Genomic DNA, 19,568 nt, shown 5'->3' on the forward strand with positions numbered 1-19,568 from the left:
GAACTTTAAAATAAGAAAACCCTCTTAATATAGAAAAGAGACAAGTTAGAAGTAACTATCAAATTAATAACATTAATAGCAAGTTATCTCATTTTGTTTGAGTGAAATGAAATAGCATAAGGGCAGATTTGCTTCATTGTCACTATCAGAGACATACCAGTGCATGCATTTTATTACCATTTACGGCTTAGGGGCCAGATCATTTATGACCCTAGAAACCACAAGAGTTCTGTTTTTCCATCAGCTTATCAAATAGAGATATCAATAGATCAGTGAAATACTATGGTAACTACAATAGTAATAATACTTCAGTAACAGATGTGATACACTGAGATAAAGATATTGCCTTAGTTCTTTTGTATTTGAGACCGTTTCCATAAATAATAAAGAAGTATTTTTTACAGCTTTAAAGCTTTTTTTTTACAATAGATAACTCAAAAAAAGTTTATCAATTACAGAATAATGATTGATTTAATATAGAATAGATTAAATTCTTCCTTTGTCATGTTTAAATGCTACAATTTTCAATCGACCAGTATTGACCAATAATGACCAGTATTGACCGGTTTTAACCGGGAATTGACCGCCGGCCCGGTCAATACTCAATTGACTGGTCAATATGCCAACCCTGTCTGTGACAAAGCTCTAGTTTATAATAGAATACTTGACTTTTGGAAATAGATTGACTTATTAGATCGACTATTACATTTGTATGTATGAAACATATATAGTAGAGCTATCCTACTCACCCCGGTGTCAGCGTTTGCGTTAGTGTGAGCGTGCAAATGTTAAAGTTTGCGTACTACCACAAATATTTTCAATGTCCCTTGCCATATTGCTTTCATATTTTGCATACTTCTTCACCAACATGACCCCAACCTACAGTACAGCCAAAGCGGAACAAACGTATTTCGCGATCCGCGGCGGCAAGGCGAAACGAGTCGATGCCGCGTCAGTCGTTGAAGCCGCGTCAGTATGCGGCGGCAAGTCGCATTTCGCCGCGAAACTTCGCATCTGTCCGCCGAGGCATGCTGCGGTCCGCGACATGATGCCGAGTCGATGCGATCATGAAATATTTTTTTTTTAATTATTAGTTACATGTAGTTAACAAATTTTGAAAGAACAATTATAATAATAATTAAAATCATAATAAATTTATTGTGCGCGGATTGTATTAGCATATACATGTAAGCATAGTTAATGTGTCTGGCCAATTATTAAGTTTGTTTCCCGCCCGTAGCGTATGTATTTCACACATAAACAAGGTCACGTAATTATGTTTTCGCACATACAAGTGGTCAAGGCTCCAGCATATGGTGGATTTATAAATTAATTGCATGTTGATTCCGCTATTATATTTTAGCTGAGAAAATTAGCAGTTTGAAGCCACATCAATAATCAAGACGGTGACGACGTATTTGTAGTTTTGTTAATTATCAGCTTATTACAACTATTGTTTGAATATGCGTATATAAACACGTTTTATTTTGTTCATATTATACAGTTAATATCGCTACTAATTACCCGATAATCCCGTATATTCCAGTTTTAAAGCAAATGCTGGTAAATATTTACGATACACAAACATTCTCGATATTCACTTAAGTATCAAATACATTTGGGCATTTGTTACTATTTATAGAGATGATGAAATAACGTCTAATCGGGGCGTTTTTTTTCTCCACTGAACACGCGATTTACGCCTGACGTGATGTTCATGTATTTATACAACACAAAATACACCCAAACTTTCCAAACGACGTTCTACATGTCTGCATAATTTTCGCGCGCTTTTTATGAAACAAAGGATATTTTAGCACTGTTTATTTGACGCATGAATTTGCCAAAGGACGCGTTAGCATTAAAATTCTGAAGTGTGTTTCGGATTACAAATATAATAATGATAATCGAACGAAGATAAACAGTTGCGCGTAATTAATTCTACGCTACACATACATGTATGCACATGTAGGTGGATATCTTTTCACTCGATCCGCCGCGTACGTATTCGGCGGATTTACTCCGCGAAAGTACGCGAGGTTAATACAGACTCGGCGTCGTTGCGCGGATCGATGCCGAGTGCCACGGCGATACGCCGCGTGAACACACGATTCGGCCGCCGCGGACTAATAATCTGGCCGTGGCGTAGCCGCGGATTATGTTTGTGCCGCTTTGGCTGTACTGTATCAACAAGAGCAGACAACTCTGTCAAGCTTTTTGTACTAATTATGGCCCTTTTTCACTTAGAATATGCATATTATATTGATAAATCTATGTTTAAGTTTGCGTACCAACCCAAATATGTTCAATGTCCCTTGACATATTGCTTTTATATTTTGCATACTTCTTAACCAACATGACCCCAACCTATAAACAAGAGCAGACAACTGTATCAAGCATTTAGTAACAATTATGGCCCTTTTTTTCACTTAGATTTCCTATGTTAAAGTTTGCGTACCACCTCAAATATATTCTATATCCCTTGACAAATTGCTTTTATATTTTACATACTTCTTTACCAACATGACCCAGATTTTGTAAGAATTATGGCCGTTTTTTCATTTACAATATGAATATTACTTTAGTTACATTGCCATAACTTCTTTATTTATGATCAGATTTAATTTACACTTTGACAAAACAACACTTCCCTGAATACCACAATGGATTGCACCCAAACAATACCCGACGCCCCAACCCAGAATCCCTGCCTCCCCCCCATTTTTTTTGAAAGATCATCTTATCAATGACCACACACCAAATTAAACCCCCTCTCAACCCCCCTCCCACCCTACCCCCCCCCTCCCAATTTTTTTTCCTTTGTTTGTTTTTTTTAATCGTCTAATACTAGTAAATTATTGAATATGAACCATTTCCCAATGATTGCTTACGTAATACTGTCAAACATTCGAATAGTCGAGCGCGCTGTCCTCTGACAGCTCTTGTTTTAATAAATGTACCTTGATATAATGTTAGTGCTTTAAAGGCATCATGGCTTCCTCATTACGCTCCTTCTTTTGGATGGGAGTATTTTCACTTTTCTGTCATACTATGTGTTGCATATAACTTAAAATTTAAAAGAACATTACATTTTGATGAAACCATATGAGCCTTATCTTGTGTCCTGAAGACTCTGGGAATATTTATAATAAAGAGTGTTGTGACCCAAAGCAGTCTTTCAGATATGTTTCTAAATTAGCAGTTTAATACTATTTATAAGATATTATTATTTGAATACTATTTCACACCCACCCCTGAATCTCCTGTAGACTCATGTTCTATTGTTGTTGTGTATTTCTGATCATCAGCAGCATGGAGTTCCTCCGTCGTCAATTTTTTGCCCCTGAACCATGGACATCTTGGGAAAGAGGAGCCATCGTAGCTTCAGTGTGAATGTCGATAGCTCTACTTCTTCCGAGCTGCTTCATCTCGCCTCAGTCACAGCCAGCTGGACGACCGCTCTGCAGCTTGGCATAGTTTCTGGATAGTCTGCCGTCTATCCCTGCCATTAGACCGGACTGCTGACATCAGTCGGGAACAGGAATTGTGCACAGAACCCTCCACCGCCTTCTTCCATGCGGTAAACCAGCCTCTTTGGTTGCAAGCTTCTAGCAGGTCTGTATACTTGGACTCTTTCCTCGCATATGCCTCATCTCATCTGGTTTCTAAAAGTACAGTTAACTCGATTATGATGAGTCGTTTCTTTGCCTTTGACCACATCACGATTTCAGGGCTGAGTGTTGTCTGCACAATACATGGGAAGAGCAGCTTGTTGTCAAGGTCGACCTTCATGCTCCATCCGATTGCGCCGCTGAGGATTGAAGTTTTCTGTGTCGGCTGTTTCTGTGCAGTTTTATTTGGCTTTGCCAAGTTGATCAACTGTTGTCGCGGTGTGCTACTGCGTTCCTTTTTTCCATTCTTGTTCCAGCCAGTCATTTACCTCCCAGAGGACATTGTCGTGGCGCCATCTGTATCTTCTTTATGAAATAGCTGTAGGGCAGCAACAAAAAAAACATGTTCTAGAGTGCTTGGACGGTCACACAGTTGGTATTTAGGGTCTGGGACATAATGAGTCCCCAATGGTAGAGGTTTGCGGGTGATGGCAAGACTTTATGGACTGATCTAAGGAGGAAGGAAAGTCTGATGGAGTCATACTTTAAGATGTCGTCCCAGGACAATTTCCTGTCAAATTGTTTTCCATGTTGTCCATGATACCTGTGTTCCCATTAATACCACTCTAGCTTGTCTCTTGTTTTCTACTGGCTTCCTGACTTCTGCCTGGATCATGGTGCGCCTCTCTTTTTTGTCTGCTCGGCTCCACAGAAGTGTTTCTGTCGCGCCAATCCCTTGACGTCCAACAGCAGTCAACCCTACAATGTCTCTGTGCTTGAGCAACTCCTTCGCTTGGCTGACGGTCTCTGTAGCCGACCATTTCCTGCTGGTGCGGGTTACAATGCCTGCTTCTCGTATCTGCTCATCTTTGGAGTCTCTCAAGGTTAGTACCAGTCTGGTCTTGGCTTTCTTGAATTCCGCCATCAGTGAGGACAGTGGAAGTTGAAGCTTGTTACTCTTTCCGTACAGTCCTACGCTTGAGAAACTAGGGGGTTATTCCTAGCAACTTTCTTAGGTGTCGGCTCATGGTCCTCTCTAGGGCTTTTTTAACTGAGCTTGATACCTCATACAGCATCATTAGCCAGATAATGATTGGTTGTAAGGCATGCTGGTATAACCAGGGTATGCACTTTCCAGGGATGTTGCTACGGCCTATCTTCTTCAGGCCCTGATTAATCTGGGTTTCAAGATTTCTGATATTGTTTCTGTATTGTTAGCTTGCATCAAACCATTTCCCAAGAAATTTGATAGGGCTCTTCATTATCGATGGTATCTCCTCGTTTTGTACTAGGCGTGTGAATCTGTCTGTTGGGTTGCCCTTCTTGATGATCAGAGATCTAGACTTAGCTGCCTTGAATTTCATCCTGGCCCATAAAGCAACATGTTCCAGGACATTTTACATCCATCTCGCCTGTACATAGGTGGTAGTGGTGAGATTGAGGTCATCCATGAAGCCTCGACTGGATGGCTGGTAGATCCTTGATTCCATCTTTGGTCCACGTATCTCTCCTACGGCTGCATTGATCAGAAGATTCACTCCCATGATAAAGAGAACTACAATAACTGTGCACCCGGAGATAAATCCAACTACTACCAGTTCGTCAGCTGGTCCCCTACGGAGAACCTGAATTGACATGGCGCCTTATCTATGATCGCTCCGCCCACTAAAATTGATCCACCAATCAGCGATCGATTAATCGGGCGCACTCGTTAGCAACGACCTGTCCGCCATTTTCTAGACAAGCTATATGTTTAGGTTCACTTTTATTCCAACGAGTTTCTTTTCTTTTCCTCTTTAAAAAAACGATTAAAAATGGTTAAACGGTGTCAATGGGGATTATGTAACTCGGACAATCGATATCCTGGCAGATGGTGACATTGAAGATAAGTTAGATGAATTAGATTTATACCATTTCCAACGCGGCAATGCGGTCTTGACAAGAGCGAGTGGAAGCTTCAAGAATTACCGAGATCCCCTTTATAGAACATTAATTTATTTCACAAACTTGAAATGTCATATAAGCAATAACTAAGCATTATTATAATTTATAATAGCCTGACCGTAATCCATTTCGTACAACGCTAATTTTATTCAGACAATATCCAAACTTACTGTGTTGTTTTTGCGCTTTAAATTATAGTGATTGATAAATGTCCAATAAGCAATGTTTAAAATGATTAATATCACTGTTATACGCAATAACATGTGGGATTGAGGTACCCATCCGGCGTCAGAAAGCGCGTAAAACTTCACCGAATTCCCAGTTATAAAGCGCTATTTCGTGTCAAATACACGGGTAGGGGGGAATGTTTCGGTAATAATTTTTTTAATCACACGGGTAAACACCGGTGAAGTGTTAATTTATTGCAAATACCACCATTACACGTAATAAAGAGTTCGATTTCGGTAAGCGCGCAAGCGTGTTTAATGTACCGATTTACCCGTTATAAATAGCTGATGTTCTCTTTAATCGTATATTTTTTGCATTTGCAGAATAACTAAATGACATCAACCCCTTTATAAGTGTAATATGGTGTTAAACAAGTCCATAAAATCATCCGGAATATCGCGTAAATCTATATGCAGTCTATAGGCAACGAAGCCATTTTGGTGTTAGCTTGTCTAGGTTTTCTTCCCGCTGAGCCACGTGATTAAGTGGGCGGAGCGATCACTGATAAGGCGTCATGTCGATTTGATACCATTAAGGTAGCTCGTGATGATTTTCGTGGTACTTGCTTGGGCATGGTAATGCTGGAGGGCTGTGAAGATCAACTGGTGATGGATGGGACCATAAGCATTTGCGAGGTGAAGCCAGACGACTGTAAGGTCCTTCTTACTTTTCTTTTGCATCTTGAATCAGTTGGGTGATCGCCTTGGTGTGCTCTACTTAGCATGAGAAACCGGGAACATCTTCCTTCTGCAAAGAGGTGTTGATGTACTTGTTTGCTGTGAGGTAGCTCATTAGTCTTCTAGCGAAGTTAGCAAAGAAAGACTTTCCTTCCACGTGTAGCAGTGAAATGGTCCGGAACTTGTCGATGTTCTTAGAGTTCTTTTCCTTGGTTGTGACGATTTCTTCTGCTTTCTTCCAGGCTGCTGGTACTTTGCTTTTCCTCCATACCACCTTCACCAGTCTCCATAGCCTGTTTAGTAGACGAGTGCTCATCTTATAAACTTTTTACGGGATTGTGTTAGGTCAAGGGGCAGAACCAAATCTTGCCTTTTTGATGGCGTCCTTTATTTCCCCCAGTGTTGGCTCTGAAGTAATTATATCTCTGGAGGTGCCACTGGTTTTATATGCGATCACAGATTCCTAGTGCGTCATTTCTACTCGCGTCGGAATGCGTCTCGTGGAGGTAACTTTCTACCTCTTCCACTGGGATTTCGAGGACCCCTGACTGCTCTTTGTCCAGAAGGTTATGCGCAAACTTGTATGGGTTAGCAGTGAACGCTGACATGTTTTTGGTCCACTCCCTTGCTTTTTCAGTCGAGTGTGAGCTGTATCCCTTAGTTGGGATATACCAAGACGTTCCAGCGATGAACTCACTCTGTATCGTCGCTTCAACTGTCGGAGTTTCCGTGTCAGGTTCACAATGCGGGTTTGCCATATGGAGAGTCTCGTAGGCTCCTGGCGTACCTTCGCTTCCTCTAGTCCAAACCGCTCCTTTCTAAGTACTGAGTAGACTATTGCGGTGAGGATTCGAAGCTTCCGGTACGCTTGTCCTTGCATGGATACTTCTATGAAAGATGCGAGGTCCTCGTGTAGCTGTTTCCACAGACTCCTGTCAGATGCCTTGAGCCACTTGATCCTTGGTCTCTTATGTCTACTGGTCGGGTCTTGTCGTGGTCTATCCAGAACATCTTCCTGTCGCGTTTCTTGACTGCGGTCGAGCTCAAGAAGCTCCATAAGGGGTTTTCTTCATCCAAATATGGTTCCTGGATAACATTGTGCGTTGTCTCGAAGACCGAGAGTTCCTCAGTACTGTTTGCTGACTCCTGCCTGGGGTACTCCTGCGTCTCAATAGTCAAGGTCACTAAGCACTGTGTTCTAGGCTCCACACGTTGACATCCAGATTTTCGTTGGTGTATTCGCAGACCGTGTTTGGTCTTGCAGACTTTTCGGTATAAGCAGGTCACTGTACCTGGTGTTGTATTCGTAGTCGATTGGGCAGTCCGTGTGGATTCCATAAAATCTGTCCATGTGAGTCTCTTCCACTCTGTAGACTTTGTGGGTATCTTTAATGATGGTCTGTAGCTGGGTGGTGGGTGTCCTCTCACGAGAAATGCACGTAGGGCTACTAACCCTAGTGTCCCGGTGCCTAATACCTGCTATGGTTTTCTTTAAATCTGATGTTCAAGTGCCTGAAATTTTGTCTTTTTCTTGGTTTGATTATTGCCTTTTGTTCATTTTGCACTCTTAGACTGTGGAGAATGCAACACGGAGTTTGAAGGGGACTGCCCTGTCCATGGACCCTATAACTACATACTGGACAAAGAGGTGAAGTTGTGTTCATCTTAAAAACATTAACTACATGTGGTGGAGAAAATAAGGGAAAACAAACATATTATTAAAGGCTTATGAGACTGTTACTTGAGGTTTGTATTACTGGTAATGAATGAAGAACTTTTCATTGTTTCAATATGTAAATAAATTGAATAAATGCATTAAATATGCCCTTATTAATCTATTACTTATGAGTGCTTTCAGTGCATTCTCATAAATGTTAATATAAAATGCAGGTGCCAGAAGGGGACCCTCTTAAAGCTAACCATACCGTTCCCGATTGCCTTGAAATCAAAACGTCCAAAATAGCTAAAGCTGGTCTTGGGGTATTTTCCAAGAAGGGACTGGAATCCAGGGTCATGTTTGGACCGTATGGGGGCGATATCGTTGCTGAAAACCAGAAATCAGGATATTGCTGGCAGGTAAAGGATATGTGAACCGTAATGCTTAGCATGATGCATTGAGACCTTTTTTAGTTTGAAATGCAAGGGTTTTTTCATATAGTTTAAATGATTGAAAATAAAGAGCTGCATTTTCAACAAATGAATTATCTACCTAGCAGTCTATAAAATGGATGTAATGTTTATCATGCCACCACAGTGTGGGAAGCATTAAACATGCTACTTGTCCTTCTGTCCCTCAGCATGTCTGTTCACCTGAAAGCTTGTAATTTTAACTACTCTTTAACTTCTGGGTGGATCTCGCGCAAATTGTCAATTGACTTTTATTTGTAGATGATCGTAAAAAGGTATTAGGACTTCAAGGAGTTTGGGAAGGATTATGGTCCTTTGTCTGTTTTATCAGTCCTGACGCATGTGTTTTCTGTGTCCCTTTCTGGTTGAACCTCTCTCAAACTTTCAAAGATGAATGACCTTAATGCAAAGATGATTGAAACGAAATGAACTTTGGCAGCAGCAAGTTTTGGAAGAATAATGGCATTTTTCTGTTTTAACACATCTTAAATTACTAATTTGATCTAGTTCAAGTTCTCACAGTTGAGTTAAATTTATTTTCTGGAGATATTTGTTATGAAAGGAACTTTTGCTGCGACAAGTTTTGGCAGAGTTTGGGCCCTATGTCTGGTTTTGAACTAAAGAAAGTTTGCTGTGGCGTAATGGATAAGGTATCCGCCTATCGATTGGGAAGTCACGGGTTTGATCTCTACACGGGGACCATTCTCTAGATCTTTCCCAAAGACACCAAGAACTGGTTATAGGCACAGGAAACGGACTCGGGAACGTTTTTATTAGCCTGAGGCTTTCGATGCAATTGAGCTGAAATAAATAGGTTTAAACTAACTATATAATAAAGAGTCCCAAACTTTCGTGTTAAATGCCTCAAAATTCACGGCAGATTTTGCTGAGACTTAAAAAGCTGCTCGTCCTTAGTGTGTAGATAATGGTTTAATGAGTTATTTCAACTGTGACAATTTTGGCTGAAATATGGAATTTTTCTATTTGTCTGCTGTAGTATTCAATGTTGTTTCATCTTTGTCCAAATATAATGATTTAGCCTTTGTATCGGTGACATATTTCAAGTTAATATGTTCTGAATAATCATGCTGGTATGAATAGATTTCACACATCTTATTTTAAACTGATTCAGTTATTATTAAAAATAAGTATGCATTTCAAAAATGTTAGGTTTTATACTATTTTACATGAATGAAACTTAAAATACATTTTAGGACCCAATTACATAGTCTGTTTGTTCTGTTGAAAATATTGTATGATAACTGCCGCTTTTTAGTAAAGAAATGCATTCTTTTGGTATTTGGTATTCTTTTCTTTGGTATTCTAGTCTAACAATAGAATTGTGCTCTTATAAACAAGGTATGTATATTATGTTTTATGTTTTCCTGTGTATCCATCTTGTTTAGTTGTTGGTTTTTGATGGTAAAATTCTATGCAGACCTTAAAGGAAGGCAAACCGAGCCATTTTGTGGATGCCCAGAACAAGGCCACCTCTAACTGGATGAGATACGTGAACTGTGCGATGACGGAGGCAGATCAGAACCTTGTAGCATTCCAGTACAAAGGAGGCATCTATTACTGCACATTGAAGCAAATTTTACCAGGTATACAGGCTTGTTGTATGAATAAAGATAAGTGATACTCAAAGAGGTTTTGTCTAATGAGAGCAGTCTCACCTTGGCAATACGGGTTCTATTCCATGTACCAGCGCATATAAGTTTGCTCGATTGTCCCCATATAGGAAAGGTGTGGTTTTCTCCGGGTTTTCTTGGGTTTCACAACAGCACAAGGCTGCACAGATATAAAAACATTGGGTATTAAATAAAAAGTATGACTTTGGAGCTTTAATTCAAACTTCTCAAATTTCAGATCTGTCAGAGATTCAATTCCGGTCCTTGCATACATTAGCCTAAAGACCTTATAAACGTCAAGAAATGAGCATGTTTTTTTTCCTTATCACTTTTGGTTCCACCGTCAGTAATTATTTGAAAATTGAATTATCTTTCCTATTATGAGCTATGTAAAACAAAATGTGTTTGGCAAACAAAGAATATTACACGCCCTAATTTTTGTGATCATAAATATTTGTTATCTAGGTTTTATGACAATAAAAGAATGTTGTGCCGAACATTAGTATTGAAACTGGAAACGGCAAACTCTTTTGTAAACAATCTGTTTTCAGTGTGTTTTCCGGTGTTGCATCACAAATTTGTGAGCAATCTAAAATAACCATTGGAACTCATCTGAGCACAACTTTTGGGATCGCCTTTTGTCCGTCGTGCGTTGTGCGTCCGTCGTCAACATTTTGCATTGCGAACTTTCTAGATGTCACATTTCTTGTCCTATCTTCACGAAACTTGGTCAGAACAGTTGTCCCAATGATATCTCGATCGAGATCGAAACTGGGTCACGCTGGGTCAAAAAAAAGGTAACTAGGTAAAAAAAGAAAAACCTTGTGAACACTGTAGAATATAAAGAAGTGAAACTCCAACTACTGGAGCAGTATTGAATTCTCATTATACACAATTAGTTGGTCCTTTATTTAAGGCAAGGCAAATGACCAATTGCCAAAACAGCACATAACAGCTCAATACAAAACAACATACATAACACATAAATGAATAAAGATTGGGTCGTCTCACATTTGATGCCAAGTTTTAATGTAACTTTGTCAAAATGTTTGTCTTATTGATATGTTGGTTGAGTTCAAAAATAGTTTCTGTCCGTTGAAAAACATGGCCGCCAGGGGGCGGGGCAGTATACCTTATATGGCTATAGAGAAACCTTGTGAACACTCTTAAGTCACAATTTTTGCCCAAGCATCATGAAACTTGGTCAAAACATTAAATTCATTGATATCTTGAATGAATTCGAAAATGGTCCAGATCGGTGCAAAAACATGGCCGCCAGGGGGCGGGGCAGTTTTCTCTACATGAATATAGTGAGTTAAAGTCCATCATATTTTTTCATGAAACTTAAACATGGATAGATGGCAATATGGAGATTATGCACGTCATTTCATTTTGTTCCGATGTCAAAATTACTGGTTGCTATGGCAACAAAACATATAAAACATTGTGACAATGGTGGAGTTTCACCGGTAGGAGACCTTATTGCTTGGCAATCTCTTGTTTAACATTATTATATATTGTTTATCATATATCTGAAGATATGAAACAGGAAAACAAAAGAAGAATTGAAGTGAAATTAAAACATAGAAGTCAATCGGCCACGCGCGAAGTATTCGACATATTTTTAATATTTATACAGGCGTTCTTAGAACAAATCTATTTTAGTCGTGTGTCGGGCATTGCCATTTGAATCAACTAATAACAATATCAAGAATTATCGCGCTCATGCTTAAGAAATTGGTCAATATAGTGGAATAATGCTTGTTTAATTAATCAAAAATACTATTTATTATAGTATTGTTGAAAACATATTAAGAATCTATGATTGCCCTAACATAGTTTCATTGCCGACTATCTTCATTTAACATATTTCTTGTCTGAATACAACTACAGTTCACATAGTTAACGCAATATATTATATAACGATCCGTTTACTGGCCGTGAACTGACCCTGATACCTTGCAGGTTGGAATGCAATGCATTAAAGTGAGGCCACGCTTCCAATTCTGCAACGACGGCTTGTTTAAAACTTTATACTTTTTAATGTTAAATGTTCAATTTCGAAAACAATTAAAAATGGTTTGGCCAAAAAGAATATCAGGATAGGGAAAAAAGATACTTATATTAATTTATATATACTAGTACACCGACAGGAATATGGAAGTAGTTACTAAATATATAAACATAACCTTTAATTACAAACGCTCTGGCGCTGGCAATCTGGTGAAAATAAAAGGTGGACGCACAAACTGTATTTTTGTCAAGAGTTGAGTGTAAAACTGTTCTATCTATCAAGCTTTTTCATTAGAGATAAAATTGTTTCATGCTGAACAAGCAGTTAAACAGTTTAACAAAGACGCAGTCCTGTTTCCAATACTCTGGTGGTATGCTCAAATCAGCCAATGGAATAAATGAAGTGTATTCATTCGTATGTAGCTGCGGGAAATTTTATTTCAATTTTATTGGACACTTTCAAAGGTCAGTTAAGTTTAAAAGCTGGCAAAGACAGCTACTCCGACATAAAGCTTGTGAATACTCTAGAAGTCACATTGTTTGCCTATTCATCATGTAATTTTGTCTAAACAACGATTTTATCGATATCTCAAAGGAGTACGAAAATGGTCATGATTGGTGGAAAAACATGGCCGCCAGGGGTGGGGCAGTTTTCTCTACATGCTATAGTGAAAACATGTAAACAGTCTAGAAGACACATTTTTTGCCCAATCTTCATGAAATTTGGTCAGGACATTTCTTTCCTGGATACGAAAGTTGAGTTCGATAATGGTCTGATCTGTAAAAAAACATGGCCGCCATGGGGCGGGGTTCCTTATATTTATTTAGTTAAAAAATGCATCTGAAATCTCCAGAAGTCTCTTGGTCAAAACATTGTTTTTAGGGATATCTTGGTTGAGTTTGAAAAAAGTCGTGATCAGTGAAAAAACATGGCCGTCAGGGTGTGGGGAGTTTTCTCTATAGGGAAAGCATGTGACCAGTCTTGCAGACACATTTTTTGCCCAATCTTCATGATATTTGTTGGTCAGATTTTTTTCCTGTAAACGACGGTTCAAAAATGGTTTTCCTAATATTAATACACTAAAAAGCCCGTGAACACTCTAAACGTCACTTAATATGGCCAATCATCATATGATACTTGGTTAAAACATTTGTTTCATTGATATTTCGGATGAGTTTGAAAATGATCATGATAAGTGGAAAGACATGGCCGCTATTGGATGGGGCAGTTTTCTTTATATGTATGAAAGAAGCTTTTTTCCTTATATATATATATATATATATATATATATATATATATATATATATTTTTTTATTATTTTTTTTTAATCTGGTATTAAAATCATGGCCACCAGGGTAGGTTTGGTAATTTTCTGTATAGGCCTATTGTGAATACTTTGGAACACCTTATTTTTTAAGTCAGTATTGTCATACAAATAATTTGAAATATTTGCAGAAGAGTTTAAATCTTTGTTTCTTTTAATCTAAGTCTTTCTCAGGGGAAGTCGTTTAGTAGTAGAAATGTATCAAATCGATTGATGTTTACTTTACAACAAAAGTTGGACACCCAAGAGATTATGGATGTCACAATAATTGTCTCGACAGAAAAAAACGTGCTAACGTTCACAACACTGAATTTCAGGAAAATCCATGCTAATTCAAGTAATAGAACCTGCGTCTAAATAAGTCTTGTTTGGTATGAGGCTATTTAATTTGTGAACACATAAACAAATAATATGGTTGTGCATTGTGAAAAGGGGTTTAACGCATGTGCGTGAAGTTTCGTCCCAGATTTGTCTGTGCAGTCCGCACTTTCCACTTTTATGTATATTTTTTGTTTTAAGAATGTTTCTTTTTTGCAAACATCCATTTTAGGCGGTAAAATGTCGTCACTGATTAGCCTTGTGCGGAATGCACAGACAAATCTGAGACGAAACTTGAGCCTGTGAAGACTAAACATGCTAATCTGGGATGACACTTTACACACATACCTTTAACCCCCTTTTCACAGATTGAGGCTCAAATGATTGTTTTTAAACCTTGCCTTTCAATTCTACCATTCCATTTAAAACATTAAAAATGGCAGGAAAAAATGAATAACCAAAATTTTTTGCTTGACTTGAAACCTGTCCTACATTTCAGTCCAAGAATCAACACTATAAAAAATGTTGAGATTATAAAGAATAACTAATAATATAATGTTATAAAATTAACGTACATGTTCATTTCAAGAAATGAACGTGTGGCATCATTTACATTTGTGACAAGGTCTAGTTATGCTATTAATTGTTTCTTGGACGTTATTTTTATAACTTGTTTATATTTCTATTGCTACAGGAGAGGAACTGCTGGTCTGGTACGGAGACGAATTCGCCAGAGAACTTGGCCTCATCAGAGACAAAAACGTGTGCAGAGATTCCAGTAAAAACAGAAGTCACTTAAAGATACACATGAGGAAACATACAGGAGAAAGACATTACAAGTGTGAGGTGTGTGATTTTGCATGTAAACACAGTGGTTCCCTGAAGAGACACATGAGGATACATACAGGAGAGAGACCTTTCAAGTGTGAGGTGTGTGGTAATGAATTTAAACATAGTGGTAACTTGAAGACACACATGAGGATACATACAGGAGAAAGACCGTACAAGTGTGAGGTGTGTGGTTATGCTGGTAAACATAGTGGTAACTTGAAGAAACACATGAGGATACATACAGGAGAAAGACCGTACAAGTGTGAGGAATGTGGTAATGCTTGTAAATCAAGAGGTGCGTTGAAAACACACATGAGGATACATACAGGAGAGAGACAGTACAAGTGTGAGGTGTGTGGCTATTTATGTAAACAAAGTGGTAGCTTGCAGATACACATGAGAATTCATACAGGAGAAAGACCCTACAAGTGTGAAGAGTGTGATTATGCTTGTAAAGATAGTGGTGTGTTGAAGACACACATTATGATACATACAGGAGAGAGACCGTACAAGTGTGAGGTGTGTGGTTATGAATTTAAATTAAGTGGTAACTTGCAGACACACATGAGGATACATACAGGAGAAAGACCGTACAAATGTGAGGTGTGTGGCTATGAATTTAAATTAAGTGGTAACTTGAAGATGCACATGAGGATACATACAGGAGAAAGACCGTTCAAGTGTGAAAAGTGTGATTTTGCATTTATAAACAGAATTGGGTTGAAGAGACACATGCGGATACATACAGGAGAGAGACCGTACAAGTGTGAGGTGTGTGGTTATAAATTTAAATTAAGTGGTAACTTGCAGACACACATGAGGATACATACAGGAGAAAGACCATACAAGTGTGGGGAGTGTGATTTTGCTTGTAAACAACGTGGTGATTTGAAGAGACACATGAGGATACATACAGGAGAAAGACCGTTCAAGTGTGAGGAGTGTGATTATGCGTGTAAACAAAGAAGTCATTTGAAGATACACATGAAGATTCATAAAGGAGAGAGATAGTACAAGTATGAGGATTGTGGCTATGAATGTAACCATAGTAGAAACTTGCAGATAAACATTATGATACATATAGGACAGTTAAAGTTTGAGGTGTGTGACTATTTATGCCAATAGAATGCTAACTTGAAGACACACATGAGGATACATACAGGAGAAATACCGTATAAGTGTGAGGAGTGTGATAATGCTTGTAAACAAAGTTGTGAATTGAAGAGGCACATGAGGATACATACAGGAGAGAGAGTGCACGTGTGAGATGTTTGGTTATTTATGTAAACATAGTCATAACCTGAAGAGGCACATGAGGATACATACATGTACAGGCGAGAGACCGTACAAGTGTAAGGTGTGTGGCTATTTATGTAATCATGGTCATGACTTGAAGACACACATTGGGATACATAGAGGCAAGGGATAGCATGCGTGTGAGGAGTGTGCTAATGCGTGGTGTGTTGACAATACACAAGAGAATTAATACAGGAGAGAAACCGTAGTGTGAGGTGTGTTGCTTTTAATGTTAACATAGTGGTCACTTGCAGACTCACATGAACATACATACAGGAGAAAGGCCGTTAAAGTGTGAGTGTGTAGTTATGCATGTTACATGAGTGAAACCTTAAAGATACACACAGTGATACATACAGAACAGAGACAGTATAAGTGGTTATTAATGTAACTTTAGTGGCCCCTTGAAGGAAAACATGAGGATACATACAAGAGAGAGACCGTACAGGTGTAAAATGTGTGATTGTGCATGTAAAAACAGTGGTCACTTGAAGATACAAATGATGATACATACAGGAGAAAGACCATTCAAGTTTAAGGTGTGTGGCTATTTATGTAAACAGAGTGGTAACTTGAAGAAACACATCAGGAGACATACAGGAGAGAGACCGTACAAGTGTGAGGAGTGTGATTATGCGTGTACAAAAACTGGTTTCTTGAAGACACACGTGATGATACATACAGGAGACAGACCGTACAAGTGTGGGGTGTGTGATTATGCATGTAAACAAAGTTGTTTGTTGAAGTCACATATGATGATTCATACAGGCGAAAGACCGTACAAGTTCAAGGTGTCCGGTTATGCATGTATCTAGTATGATCGCATGAAGAGACACATGAAGAGACATGCTTGGTTATACTTGTAAATATATTGGTGATTTGAAGAAACGCATGAGAGTACGTATGGAAGAAAGACTTAAAAGTGTAAGGTGTGTGGTTATCCATGTTTCCATAGGAGGAAGACTTTACAGAGTGTTAGGTGTGCAGTTATCCATGTATCCATGGGAGGAAGACTTTCAAGATTATTAGGTGTGTTGTTATCCATGTATCCATGGGAGTAAGACTTTAAAGAGTATTAGGTGTTTTGTTATCCATGTATTCATGGGAGTAAGACTTTAACGAATGTTAAGGTGTCAGGTTATCCATGTAACCAGAGTGGTCCTTTGAAAACTTAAAGAGGCACATGAGAATATATAATGATATAAGAGAAGAAAGAGCTTAAACATAAACATATAAACAAATCTCTGAAACCAGTAGAGAGACTCCGTGACGCACGTTATTTTTCATGACCTTATGAAGCAATAAACAATGCTTTGATAGAGTAGCTTTCAATTTGAATTTAAATTCTCTCGTCTATTAATTTTTAACTCGACTTTTCAAAGAAAAAAGAGAGCTATACTACTCGCCTCGGCGTCGGCGTTGGTTAAAGTTGTTCTATAAAGTCAAATAACTTTAACACTATCAAAGATAATTAACTCAAACTTGGATTACTTCTTAATGGCAACAAGACAATTGTGTATGATAAGTTGCATAACTCTGTCAGTAATATTTTAAGAGTTATGCCCCTTTTTATACTTAGAAAATTGAAAATTTGGTTAAGTTTTGTGTTTGGGTCCATTTTATTCCTAAAGTATCAAAGCTATTGCTTTCATACTTGCAACACTTACTAACTATCATAAGTGGACTGTGCAGGCAAAGTTATGCAACTCTTACTGGCATTTTGACAGAATTATGGCCCCTTTTATACTTAGAAAATTGAAAATTTTGTTAAGTTTTGTGGTTTGGTCCATTTTACTCCTAAAGTATCATAGCTATTGCTTTCAGACTTGAAAAACTCACTTACTATTATAAGGGGACTGTACAGGACGATTTGTATATTTCTGGTTGGCATTTTGACGGAATAATGGCCCTTTTTGACTTAGTTAATTTAAATATCTTGTTATATTTATATGAGTTTAGATTCACTTTACTTCTAAAGTATCAATGCTATTGCTTTCAAACTTAAAATTCTTTCTTACTATCGTGAAGTTGCTGTACCTGGCCAAGTTGAATTTGCCCTTGACCTTTGAATGATCTTGTATCTCAAGTTTAATTCAGTAAATGTTGCTTAAATTGCCATAACTTCTTTATCTAGGATCAGATTTGATTAATACTTACAACAACACTTACAATGTACCTGATAAACTAGTACCATAATGGACTCCACCCAAACCATCCCCTACGCCCCCTTCCAAGAACCAACCCCCCCCCCTTAAAAAAAAATTCCTCTCGGTAGTTTCGCATATAGCAGTTAAACTGTCCGTCGGTCTGTGCGTCCGTCCGAAAACTTTATCATTGGTCATAACTTTGCAATATTGAAGAAAGCAACTTGATAATTGGCATGCATGGGTATCTCATGGAGCTGTACATTTGGAGTGGAAAAAGGTCAAGGTCATCCTTCAAGGTCAAAGGTCAAAATTTGCAATATTTAAGATAGCAACAATATATATGGCATTCATGCATATCTCATGGAGCTTCACATTTTGAGTTCAAGGTCATTCTTCAAGGTCAATTTCAAAGGTCAAATTTTGCAATATTGAAGATAGCAACTCGATATTTGGCATGCATGCGTATCTCATGGAGCTGCACATTTTGAGTGGTAAAAGGTCAGGGTCATCTAAGATCAAAGGTCAAATTTTGCAATATTGAAGATAGCAACTTGATATTTGGCATGCATGCGTATCTCATGGAGTTGCACATTTTGAGTGGTTAAAGGTCAAGGACATCCTTCCAGGTCAAAGGTCAAATTTTGCAATATTGAAGAAAGATAGCAACTCCATATTTGGCATGCATGCGTATATCATAAAGCTGCACTTTTTGAATGGTGAAAAGTCAAGGTCATCCTTCTAGGTCAAAGGTCAAATATACGGCTTCAAAGCGGCACATTAGGGTGCAATGTGTTTCACGAACACAGCTCTTGCTTTTTTCTTATTTTTGAAATATCATCTAATAAATGACCACGCCCCAACATCATTCCCCCTCTCAACCCCCCACACACAAAAAGATTGTTTTTTCAACATGGTAAAAAAAACATTTTATTATTTTATTTCTGAAAGACCGTCCAACCATCCCACCCAACTATTGCTATCAAACTTGAAATATAATCTTATTAGTTTGTTTTATGTTTTAACACATGTTCAATAGATTGTGGAAAATATACCTGAACTCAGAATCGTCTATAATGCCCTACTTCTTGAAAACAATAGCGATCATTCAATTTCACTTATGGTCCTCTTGCAGATAGCATATGACTATATTACCTTAACCTTATTGAATTTGAAGATTTTTCCCATGAAAGCGTACAATTAGTATTTGTTCAATGATTGCTTTTACCGTTTATCGATAGACTCTTAGAAAAAATAAGCCACTCCATCCATCGTGTTATCCTTCAGTCTCCTAAATTTAACGTCATGGCAACAATTCATGGTGAACAGTAAAATTTGGCCATTTAAAGGTTTGTCAAGAGTAAACTTTATTATGCATTTAAAAATATTATTAACCACATTTTCAAATTTGGTAACTGATTGT

At 38.1% G+C, this 19,568-nt stretch overlaps 1 protein-coding gene across 8 annotated transcripts in view; it reads left to right on the forward strand.

Annotated features, from left to right (window-relative positions):
- LOC127847814 (zinc finger protein 737-like) overlaps positions 1 to 19,197 on the forward strand; it is a 128,307-nt gene extending 109,110 nt beyond the window's left edge. For 7 of the 8 annotated variants that reach the window (XM_052379997.1, XM_052379995.1, XM_052380000.1 and 4 more), the window contains 4 exons: positions 8,032 to 8,108; positions 8,351 to 8,536; positions 10,026 to 10,191; positions 14,569 to 19,197. In XM_052379997.1, coding sequence (XP_052235957.1) covers positions 8,032 to 8,108; positions 8,351 to 8,536; positions 10,026 to 10,191; positions 14,569 to 15,716 — 1,577 coding nt within the window. In that variant the 3' untranslated portion in view covers positions 15,717 to 19,197. The remainder of the gene's footprint in view (positions 1 to 8,031; positions 8,109 to 8,350; positions 8,537 to 10,025; positions 10,192 to 14,568) is intronic. The other variant, XM_052379998.1, reaches the window with a different exon arrangement.
- The last annotated feature ends 371 nt before the right edge of the window (positions 19,198 to 19,568 follow it).

This window comes from Dreissena polymorpha, chromosome 10, assembly GCF_020536995.1.
Source record: "Dreissena polymorpha isolate Duluth1 chromosome 10, UMN_Dpol_1.0, whole genome shotgun sequence".
NCBI classification, from domain to species: Eukaryota; Metazoa; Mollusca; class Bivalvia; order Myida; family Dreissenidae; genus Dreissena; species Dreissena polymorpha.